The 12,103-nt window shown below is 43.0% G+C and overlaps 1 protein-coding gene across 1 annotated transcript in view; it reads right to left on the bottom strand.

Moving 5' to 3' along the window:
* LOC100985752 (zinc finger protein 430) overlaps positions 1-11,620 on the bottom strand; it is a 38,146-nt gene extending 26,526 nt beyond the window's left edge. Inside the window, 2 exon segments of the mRNA XM_034944146.4 lie at positions 9,371-9,463; positions 11,444-11,620. Coding sequence (XP_034800037.3) covers positions 9,371-9,463; positions 11,444-11,446 — 96 coding nt within the window. The 5' untranslated portion in view covers positions 11,447-11,620.
* Positions 11,621-12,103: the final 483 nt, after the last annotated feature.

Genomic DNA, 12,103 nt, shown 5'->3' with positions numbered 1-12,103 from the left:
GAGCAGGTATCTCCTAATAATTTTTTTCAGAACTTTCTGGGTAATAAATGGTATTCTGTTTAAATAAGCATTTTCTTAGTCCTGTTCTGCATAGAGTTAATAGAGAAAACAGATGAAACCTCAACATTACATATTCTCCATCTTTACTAGGGACCCCAGCTTTCCCCCAATAGGAATCTTGAGTATCTACATCTCCCCATGTTTAACAGCCACAAAGGGAACGTTTTTAGTAGTGCCGATTATAAATTTATGGTAGGAATTCTGTGTGGCATATAAGAAGCCATGATGTAGAGAATGTAGAGAAAGCTCTGGTATATAGTAAAGAAATGTTTTGCAGATAGCCTTGAATATTATAAGAATTTTTAAGTGTAGTTAAAACAAACTCCTTAAGAAGGAAAAACACAAATAGAGAAGTAAAGATTTGCAAGTACTAAACGGATGGCATTCCATGAAGCAGAGTGCACACAGCTCTTCGTCTGAGACACGTTTAGCTGAAAAAAAGCCATTTTTTCTCTCTCTTTCTCTGAAAATCCTTTTTAGATAACATTCTCTGGACAAGTTATACCTGCATTTTGAGAACGTTCCTTTAAAAATGTCAGCACCACCTTTTTGTCTGCTACCATCACGCACACAAACAGAAGGAAGGTACTGCAGAAAAAGTCCACCCATTTCTCTGTCCTTTATAACAGAAAAGATTCAGGAACAACGAGCTGCTCTATGAATATAAAAGTATGTTTCTCTTTTCCTGTCCTTAGGTGCCCTCCTCTGCCACAGACACCAGCAATTTCTGCTACAGTAATGGAAATATGAGCCACATTCCCCTGTCCCTACCAAACCCAAACAGAACGGGCCCTGTGACCACCCTTTAGTGCAAAGGTGGCACTTAGCTCTCGTGAATGTATATTGAAGCCCTCACACTTGATTCTGGCCTCACCTTAGAGTCACATGAGGCACTTCATTAAAACAACATGGATGCTTCCACCCAGAACAATAAATGAAATCCGTGGAAAGGGCATAAGTACAGAGATTTCTGCCATGTAGTCCTAATTAGAAGACTGGGCAGAGGCCGGGCGCGGTGGCTCACACTTGTAATCCCGGCACTTTGGGAGGCCGAGGCACATGGATCACCTGAGGTCAGGAGTTCAAGATCAGCCTGGCCAACATGGTGTAACCTCATCTCTACTAAAAACACAAAAAAATTAGCCAGGAATGGTGGCGGGTGCCTGTAATCCCAGCTACTCAGGAGGCTGAGGCATAAGAATGGCTTGAACCCAGGAGGCGGAGGTTTCACTGAGCCGAGATTATGCCATTGCACTCCAGACTGGGTGACAGAGTGAGATCCTGTCTCAAAAACAAAAACAAAACAAAACAAAAAAACAAGACGGGGCTGATAACCACTTAGCTAAGCACTGCCTCTCAAACTTTAATGAGCTTAAAACTCGTTTGGTAATTTTGGCCCCACTCTACGTAATGTGGATCTGCAAGTTTGAAAAGGGTTCATGAATGGGTGTTTCAAACAAGTTCCCTGTCAATGCTGATGTTGTTCCCCCTGGGCTCATTAGCATTAGTTAGAGAAGCAGGTACAGCACAGAGTCCCTTACACTTAGCACTCTTGTCACAACACAAATACTTCTGGTACAAATAAAACCAATCTCCATCTTAAATTTTTATATTCTTCGCTGGCTCTTTAAAGTTTACAGAACAAACAGAAGGCGGCAATGTCTGAATAAATCTGCCTTTGGAAAATAACATGTACACATATACAAATGCAATGTTTATTAAGCAGGTACTATGTGCTCAAGGGTATGTTACAGAGCACTGTGCTGGGAATAACACATTTTGTGATTTAATCCTAATAACACCCTGGAAGTTGATACTAAGTGTTCAATAATTCCCAGGACTTAGATAAAGGGTTCAGCATTTTTATATCTTCCTCTGTTTCTCTGTCATTGATTTTGTTTTAAATGTACAGAATAAAAGTTAAATACAGGCAGATGAGAAGAACGTAGAAAAAGTTTAATGTAGTTTAGAGAAATTTTTATTGTGTATACATTTACTTGTTTGTGGCTTGTGGAGCAACTGCTAGATTGGCAGAAACAGAAAACAAGGTGCTAAATGGAATGTTTCTGTAAGCACTGGTTTTAATACAAAATTCAAAAAATAAGATCCTAAAATAAATAGTTTATTTCTGTCATTTATCTGTTTTTGGGTTTCAGAAAATTGTGAGCACCAGCTCACAGGACTCACCAGACAAAACTCCAGTCTTTTTTTTTTTTTAGATGGAGTCTCGCTCTGTCGCCAGGCTAGAGTGCAGTGGCACAATCTTGGCTCAATACAACCTCCGCCTCCCGGGTTGAAGCGATTCTCCTGCCCCAGCCTCCTGAGCAGCTGGGATTACAGGCATGTGCCACCACGCCCGGCTAATTTTTGTATTTTTAGTAGAGACGGGGTTTCACCATGTTAGTCAGGCTGGTCTCAAACTCCCGACCTCATGATCTGTCTGCCTCGGCCTCCCAAAGTGCTTGGGATTACAGGTGTGAGCCACCACACCCAGCCAAAACTCTGATTTTTATAAATCAGTTTTGTGAGGTAAGGCTCCAGAGCGGGGCCAGACATAAATAAGGCCTCCAAAAAGTGTGAATCTGAACAGAATTTGGGCAGGGAAAGGACCCTATGTAGAATTATGTTCTCTCTGCCACCAGGGTATTTCCAGTTCTGTTTTTCCCAAGCTTACATAAGAGAATCTTAAATCCCAGAGCTTATGTAACTTTAATCTATTTTTGCCACTGCCCTGTCAATTTTATAACATATACTAATAAGCAATTTAAACAAATTTATTAAAGTTCTTTAGAATAATTATACTAGAAGATAAATATATATTCTTAGCAAAGTAAAGGAAACACAAATAATAACAAATCTTCACTCCATAAATATCCCTTCAGCTGATGGTATCAGAAGTAACAATATAAAACAGTGGCCCCAATTTTTTTGGGACACATCTATTCATTGTACCAACCATATAATGCTTAATTCACCCACGTATCCAGTTGTTAGTCTAGACATGTTCCTGGGTAGTAAGGATCATGACTGCTTCATCTGTTTTTTGAATGGCCATATAAAATGAAAACAATTACTTTATCTGTTTGAGACACCAGACCTCCTATTGCTTTCATCCAAGTACCAGGAAACTTGAGAAACTCTCATCTGGGTACCAACCAAAGTTATCTCTTGTATAAGGGGAGAAAAAAACACAGAATTGCCAGGCATGGTGGCTCACACCTGTGATCCCAGCATTTTGGGAGGTCGAGGTGGGCGGATCACAAGGTCAGGAGTTCAAGACCAGCCTGTGCAATATGGTGAAACCCTGTCTTTACTAAAAATGCAAAAATTAGCCAGGCATGGTGGCAAGTGCCTGTATTCCCAGCTATTCGGGAGGCTGAGGCAGAAGAGTCACTTGAACCCGGGAGGCGGAGGATGCAGTGAGCCGAGATCGTGCCACTGCACTCCAGCCTGGGCGATAGAGCAATACTCCATCTAAAAAAAGAAAAAAAAAAAACCCTAAAAAAAACCACACACACACAGAATGACTCATTTCTCTTATACCAAGCCAGAAGCAGAATTAACCACTCTTGTCAGCCTGACACAATTCTGCCCTGGACATCCTCAAATGTCTCAAAGACGTCTAGGTGATTGTGAGAGGGTTCTTAGTGACCCTGGGCTGATGGCCCAGTGATAATCCAGGCTGGAGAGATTCAGGCTGATTCTAAATAGAAAATGGCCTGGTGGAGCTCCAGAACCTAATCACTTGTCCCAATTTGCTAGCTTTTGGGTAAGGAGAAAGACAAGAATACTGTACTCCAGTATCACATTTTACAGGTAGGTATAGTTGTGGTCATGGCTATGGATACATTATGACTTTGATATCTCACTCTTAAAATGCTGATTCTGTCATCAGATTCTATTTATATCTGGAGCCTCTCACATAACTGTGGCAAATCACTGAACAAGATCTGAAAAGCTTAAAGAACCACACTCTCAAAGGGAGCTTTAAGATGTCTATGTTGACAACTCACAATGGAGAAAATGCCTCCTGTTGGTTTTCTGTACATTCTCAATCTAAAGTCTGGCCGTGTCCTGTAAATCCCAGGAATAGGCCAGACCTTATGTGCAGATTCTAGGTAGGATCAACCACACTCTGCATTCTTGGGTGTTACAGCAAGTGGAGTACAATCAAAGGAGAGATCCCCTCATAGAGGCTGCTCTAGCTCATTCTACGTGATATGACTACCTAAAAGGAAAAAGCTGAGGCAACATGAATATAAGAGTTTATTTGGGCCAAGCTTGAGAATAGTAACCTGGGAGCAAAGACACATTTTCCAGAGACTGAACAAATAAGAAACTGAATCCCTGAATAGACCAATAACAAGCTCCAAAATTGAATTAGTAAGAAATAGCCTACTAGCCAAAAAAAAGCAAAGAACCAGACAAATTCCTAGCTGAACTCTACCAGATGTACAAAAAAGAGCTAGTACCACTTCTACTAAAAATATTTCAAAATATTGAAAAGAAAGGACTCCTTTTCAACTCATTATATATAAGAATAGCATCATTCTGATATCAAAACCTGGCAGAGATAAAAAAAAAAAAAAGAAAACTTCAGACCAATATCCTTGATGAACATTGATGAAAATACCCTCAACAAAATACTGGGAAACTGAATTCAGAAGAACATCAAAAAGCTAAGCCACTATAATCAAGTAGGCTGCATCTCTGGGAGGCAAGTTGGTTCAATATACAATCAATAAATGTTATTCATCACATAAAGAGAACTAATAACAAATACCAAGATTATCTCAATAGATACTAAAAACACTTTCAATATAATTTAACATTTTTCATGTTTAAAACCCTTAACAAACTAGGCATTGAAGGTATATACTTCAAAACAATGAGACATCAATGACAAACTTACAGCCAACACACTGAATGGACACAAGCTGGAAGCATTCCTCCTTGAAAACTGGCACAAGATAAGGATGCCTTCTCTCAAACATCCTATTCAACATAAAATTGGAAATCCTGGCCAGAGCAATCAGAGAAGAGATGAAAATAAAAGGCATCTGCCGGGCATGGGGGCTCACGCCTGTAATCCCAGCACTTTGGGAGGCTGAGGTGAGCGGATCACGAGGTCAAGAGATCGAGACCATCCTGGCCAACATGGTGAAACCCCGTCTCTCCTAAAAATACAAAACTTAGCTTGGCATGGTGGCATGCGCCTGTAGTCCCAGCTACTCAGGAGGCTGAGGCAGGAGAATTGCTTGAACCTGGGAGGCGGAGGTTGCAGTGAGCCGAGATCACACCACTGCACTCCAGCCTGGCGAGAGCAAGACTCTGTCTCAAAAAAAAAAAAAAAAAAAAAAAGAAAAGAAAAGAAAAGAAAAGAAAAAAGGCATCCAAACAGGAAGAAAGGAAGTCTAACTATCCCTGTGTGCAGATGACATGATTCTGTATCTTCAAAACCCTATAGTCTCAGCAGGAAAGCTCTTTAAACTAATAAACAACTTTAGCAAAGTTTCAGGATACAAAATACAGGTACAAAAATCAGTAGAATCTCTGTACATCAAAACATCCAAGCCAAAAGCCAAATCAAAAACATAATCCCATTCACAACTGCCACAAAAAGAATAGAATATCTAGGAATACAGCTAATCAGAATGGTGAAAGATCCCTATGACAAGAATCACAAAACACTGCTTAAAGAAGTCAGAGATTGGCCGGGCACGGTGGCTCACGCCTGTAACCCCAGCACTTTGGGAGGCCAGGGCAGGCAGATCACAAGGTCAGGAGTTTGAGACCAGCCTGATCAACATGGTGAAACTCCATCTCTACTAAAAATACAAAAACTGGCCAGGCGTGGTGGCGTGCGTCTATAATCCCAGCTACTCAGAAGGCTGAGGCAGGAGAATAACTTGAACCCGGGAGGCGGAGGTTGCAGTGAGCTGAGATCATGCCATTGAACTCCAGCCGGGGCAATAGAGTGAGACTCCGTCTCAAGAAAAAAAAAAAAAAAAGTCAGAGATTACGGCCAGGCACGATGGCTCAGCACTTTGGGAGGCCGAGGCAGGTGGATCACGAGGTCAAGAGACGGAGACCATCCTGGTCAACATGGTGAAACCCCGTCTCTACTAAAAATACAAAAATTAGATCCGGGAGTGCATCCAGAGGAAACCATGCCATGGATCTGGGGCCCACATTACTGTCTCATAAAAAGTGCGATGACCAGGTTTATGGATCACTCTGTTCTCAATGACAGAAACTTCAGTCTGTATTAAGAAGATATGGCTGCAGAAAGACAAGATGAATTGTGGAAAGAGTACAAAGAGGGGGAGAGTAGGAGGTTTCCCAGTTCCAATGGCTGACTAATGGGAGGAGGAGATGGAGAAAGCAGAGTAAACTGATTGGACTAAAAAAAAAAAAAAAAAGTACAAAAATTAGCCAGGCGTGGTGGCAGGCGCCTGTAATCCCAGCTACTGGGGAGGCTGAGGCAGGAGAAATACTTGAACCCGGTAGGTGGAGGCTGCAGTGAGCCGAGATGATGCCGTTGCACTCCAGCCTGGGCAACAGAGTGAGACTCCGTCTCAGATAAAAAAAAAAAAAAAAAAAAAAAGGAGAAATGTCAGAGGTGTATTGAATCAGGGCAAATCCATTTCGAATAGGGGCTGGGTAAAATGAGGCTGAGACCTACGGGGCTGCACTCCCAGATGGTTAGGCATTCTAAGTCACAGGATGAGACAAGAGTTCAGCACAAGATACAGGTTATAAAGATCTGGGTGATAAAACAGGTTGCAGTAAAGAAGGTGGATAAAACTCACCAAAACCAAGATGGGATGAGAGTGACCTTTGGTCGTCCTCACTGCTACACTCCCACCAGTGCCATGACAGTTTACAAAATGCCATGGAGACATCATGGAAACATCAGAAAATTACTTTATATTGTCTAATTGGGAGGCAAAAATAATCCACCCCTTGTTTAGCATATAATCAAGAAATAACCATAAAAATGGGCAACCAGCAGCCCTCAGGGCTGCTCTGCCTATAGAGTAAGCCATTCTTTTATTCCTTCTGTTTCCTAATAAACTTTACTCTGTAGACTCACCCTGAATTCTTTCTTGAGCGAAATCCAAGAACCCTCTCTTGGGGTGTGGATTGTGACCCCTTTCCAATAAGAACTCTGCACATTTTCTTTTTCTCATTGAAAAAAATCAGCTGAATGTGTCTTCAGTGGTCTAAACAAAATTTTTCACAGGCTCCTGAACTTGGAGCTACCCTCAATCTGAGCCAATATACAACTCCATTTTATGTCCCTCCTAAGAACATACTGACTTCAGGGTAAAACATTCTCTGATCTAAAATCTGATTATTTCACCCTTCATTTGCCAGTCCCCTCCAACTTCTTTTTTTTTTTTTTTTTTTGAGATGGAGTCTGGCCCTGTCACCCAGGCTGGAGTGCAGTGGCGCGATCTAGGCTCACTGCCAGCTCCGCCTCCTGGGTTTACGCCATTCTCCTGCCTCAGCCTCCCGAGTAGCTGGGACTACAGGCGCCCGTGACCACGCCCGGCTGATTTTTTTGTATTTTTAGTAGAGACGGGGTTTCACCATGTTAGCCAGGATGGTCTCCATCTCCTGACCTCATGATCCTCCTGCCTCGGCCTCCCAAAGTGCTGAGATTACAGGTGTGAGCCACAGCATCCGGCAGTCTCCAACTTCTAATTTTGTTTGCTCCTCCCCATGAAAGAAAGCCCTTTTCTGCCTAAACTTTGCAATCCTTAAGGTTCTTACAGGTGGTATTTCCTCCTGTTGCAATAGTCCTTTGGAATTCAAATTTTTAACATAAATCTAACTTTGTTAGGTATTACAAAGTCTAGAAACTGCCTTCAAACAATAACAACTTTATCATCAGTAAGACCCTCTCAATCTCCTACCATCTTAACCTTAACTGCATCTGCCTGTGGGTTCCCACCTTTCCAGGACTCTGTAGCTTCTCTCAGCAGAAAAGCTTCTTCCACAGCTAGAGTGAGCAGGCTAGGACATCTGCAGGGGAGGCTCCCCAGAAAAAAACTAACTGGGCCTGTAACAAACTCCTTTTGTAGGCTCAATATTAGCCTTAGCTCTGAGTCACTGGGCTCAAGCTTTAATTTCTATGTTAGAGTTACTCACTTGGTTTTTGAAACTATGTGTTTGAAAAATCTAGCAAAATTAGTCACAGTGTTCATATAAGGGAAGGAAATTTTAAGGTGTTTGCAATTTATACCTCAATAAAAAAAGCAAAATATCTATTTCTTTCACATAATGTATGCATTATTTTATTAATTCCATTAAGAATCATTTAGTAAACAATTAGTCATATGGGAAAACTTCTAGGTGGTACCAAGTTTCATCTCATAAAATTTAGCATGAAACTCAGAAATCAAGATAACAGGATTTGAACAGAGATATTTACCTGTCACAAATTTACCCTGCAGCGAGAGAAACTGATGTTTTCATGAATCTATGTAACTCACCAATTATCTACCACATTTTCTTGTAGAAATGTATTTATTTTCTACAAAAAAATGGAAGAGAGATTTTCCCTGCTCATTTCCTTGGTAGCATTCTAAAAGCTGAGCCTTAGAATTCTGTTTGAAATCACCCAGCCATAAAAAACACACCTGAGAAAATTCCTAAACTCACCCTGGGGGTAAAAAGGGAATAGAGAATTTTTAATGAATGGAATATATTATTAGATACTATTTTTTTCTTAAACCCACCACTTTTATGCCTTTGGTAAATATTTTCCTACCTTTCAAGCCCTACTAATAGAATTTACAGCTAAAAAACTGAGGTTAAAATAAGTGAACAAATCTTTTCAAGGTGACAAACCCAGGGATTGGCAGTGCTGATGAAAAAACAGATGTGTCTGACTCATGTTTCAAGTCAGGCCATTCAATCACTTGAAACAGTCTTCCGCCCACTCCTGCTCACTTATGTGCTCAAGAACCACCCACTCAGGAGATACCACACTATGCCCCAGTGACTGTCCCATGGGCATTTAACTTTGCAAGTTCTTACACCATCTCACTGGGGTCAGTGTTTTTCTTTTTCTTTTTGTCTTTTGGGATACTATTTTTTCTGTCACAAATGTTCCACTTTTTTCCACTATTTTACTTTCACTATATTTATTTCACTATTTTTCTGCCCCCTTAGACAATCCAGAGGCAAAAATTATTTGTTTTCCCCTCAATGCCACAGTCTGATTGGTTGACCAGCAATGTGTCTCCAAGAAATGAAAGCTGGGTTGGGTGAAGACAATTTTAACATCTCAAGGGGTTACCTTTTCATAAAAAGAGTACACCAGAAGATTCCTGTCAGCCACAGGGCATCCACTTGCTTCCTTGAGAGGATACACTCCAGACTTCAGGTTGTCCTATGGGAGAAAATAACCCAGAAGCTGATATCCACTAGACACTCTAGCTGACGTAACCATGGCGGATATCTTGGTTTATCCCCAGACAGTACTGAAACCCAGGACCAGAAAAAAACTGAAGGGTGACTGAGGACACAACACCCCATAAAGTTTCCAAAGGAAAACCTTGACCCAAAAACATCCTGAGACAAGATCTCTGTGCCCAGAGAAGATACAAGGAGAAGAAGCACAGAGAGTTTTTACAACACAGTGTCAGGGGATTATTCTTTGCTTTCTTCACATGGGAAATATTTACAAACAGATAACAAATCTTATTAAAAGCACCATTTAATACTTTGTCAGAAAATAACTAATTAAAATACGGTGTAAAAAAAGTACACTAAAGGACAGATAGGTGATAATGTGAATTAGGGAGGAAAAGTTGGCATTTGGGAACGCCAGAAAGAACTGGAAATTTAGTATCTTACTGCAAGCCAGAGTGAGGCTGGAGAAATGGGGGACGGGGGTTAGACTTAAGACCCTGCTTGGGACACAGGTGAAAAATGCAGCAGAAAATCAGTTCCCCATGGAGTGTGAAAATAATTGAGTGGCAGGCAATTAGACTGAGGTGTCTCTAGACCCTGGGTTCCTACTTTTAAAAAGATCTAACGTGGCTGGGCGTGATAGCTGACGCCTGTAATCCCAGCATTTTGGGAGGCCAAGGCAGGCGGATCACCTGAGGTCAAGAGTTCGAGGCCAGCCAGGCCAACATGGTGAAACCCCGTCTCTACTAAAAGTACAAAAAATTAGCTGGGCAGGGTGGCAGGCGCTTGTAATTCCAGCTACTCAAAAGGCTGAGGCAGAAGCTTGAACACGGGCAGCGGCAGAAGTTGTAGTGAGCCGAGATTGTGCCACTGCACTCCAGCCTGGGCGACAAGAGCGAGACTCCATCTCAAAAAAAAAAAAAAAAAAAAAAAATCTAACTCAAGCGCATCGTTTTGAAAATTACTACACTGAAAGACACAAAATTCAGGCTTAATCAAGTGTATACTGCCAATTAAGCTCTGATTACACAACCAGAAAATTTTCACCTTTATTGTACAAACTAAGAAACTACATAACGGTACCTAACCAATTACTGAATTTGGCTTTCTTCATCATGCACCTTATAAAAGTCTTTCCTTCAAGCCCCGCCATGAACAACAAATTACAAACCACAGCTGGGTGCTCCACAGTTTTTTAATCACTCTTTGATTAATTTCTTTAATATTTTTGCGGTGACTTCTGTACATTTTTTTTTTTCCCGAGACGGAGTCTTGCTGTGTTACACAGGCTGTAGTGCAGTGGCGCTATCTCGGCTCACTGCAATCTCCACCTCCCAGGTTCAAGTGATTCTCCTGCCTCAGTCTCCCAAGTAGCTGGGACTACAGGCGTGTGCCACCATGCCCGGCAAATTTTTGTATTTTTAGTAAAGACGGGGTTTCACTATGCTGGCCAGGCTGGTCTTGAACTCCTGACTTAGTGATGCGCCCGCCTCGGCCTCCCAAAGTACTGGGATTACAGACGTGAGCCACCCCTCCCGGTCTGTACATTTTTAATAGGAGAAAAGAGGAACTAGGAACCCAGGACCAAAGTTCTTCCCATTCATGAACTCGCACCCCAAGTCAGGATTCTCCCGTGACGATTCTCCCGTGACGATCCTCCCGTGGTCCCTGCACAGTCTGGGAGAGACGCGGCGCTGCGGATGCAGAGCTGCCCAGAGAGGGCTCCAGGCCAGGGCACAGTCACTGCGCAAGGAAGAGACAGGACGTGCTGGGGCCCGCCTGTCAGCGCAGCCGCCATCTTAAGGCTGATGGGGACTGAGGCCCAGCTGGGCAAGGAGAACTCGGGGCGCAGATTGTGCAGCTGACTGCCGGGAGGCCTGAGTCCCGCCACAGCCACTTCCCACCCATTACAACCAGCCCCTCCCCTCTCTGGGGATGTCGGACCCGGCACTCTCACCATTTCTAGGCTTCCAGGGGTTCCTGGCGTCTTAGCTGTAGATCTCCCAATACCTGCAGGTCACAAGGCCACAGAGCCTGGACCTCTAGGAGCAGAGGACACAGAGCGCTGAAGACGAGACCTGGAGCTCAGGCCACAGCGAGAGACAAAGGCCCCGCCAAACCCGGAAGCCGCCCTGTCCGCTTCACCTGCGTGCCTGATTGGACGGTTCCCTGCCTGGCGTCTCTGATTGGATAACATTTAAATCCCCGCCCCCTCAGGCCATGATTGACGGAAGATGTGATGAGATGCGGGGCTGAAAGAAGAGTGACAGCTTGGGCTGCATCCTTCTCTGACAGGGCTTCCTCCCTGAGCTGAGCCAGGCCCACCCCAGAGGTTATTTGCATTTAACCTTGTGTGTAAGGTCATATGCACTTATAAATAATATATGGGGCCGGTCGCGGTGGCTCACGCCCGTAATCCCAACATTTTGGAAGGCCGAAGCGGGCAGATGACCTGAGGTCGGGAGTTAGAGACCAGCCCGACCAACATGGAGAAACCCAGTCTTTACAAAAAATATAAAATTAGCGGGTTGTGGTGGCCCATGTGTGTTATCCCTAGGTACTCGGGAGGCTGAGGCAGGAGAACCGCTAGAACCTGGGAGGCGGAGGTTGCGGTGAG

This window comes from Pan paniscus, chromosome 20, assembly GCF_029289425.2.
Source record: "Pan paniscus chromosome 20, NHGRI_mPanPan1-v2.0_pri, whole genome shotgun sequence".
NCBI classification, from domain to species: Eukaryota; Metazoa; Chordata; class Mammalia; order Primates; family Hominidae; genus Pan; species Pan paniscus.
The sequence above is the reverse complement of the archived record's forward strand: the minus strand, read 5'-3'. Positions and strand labels throughout refer to the sequence as shown.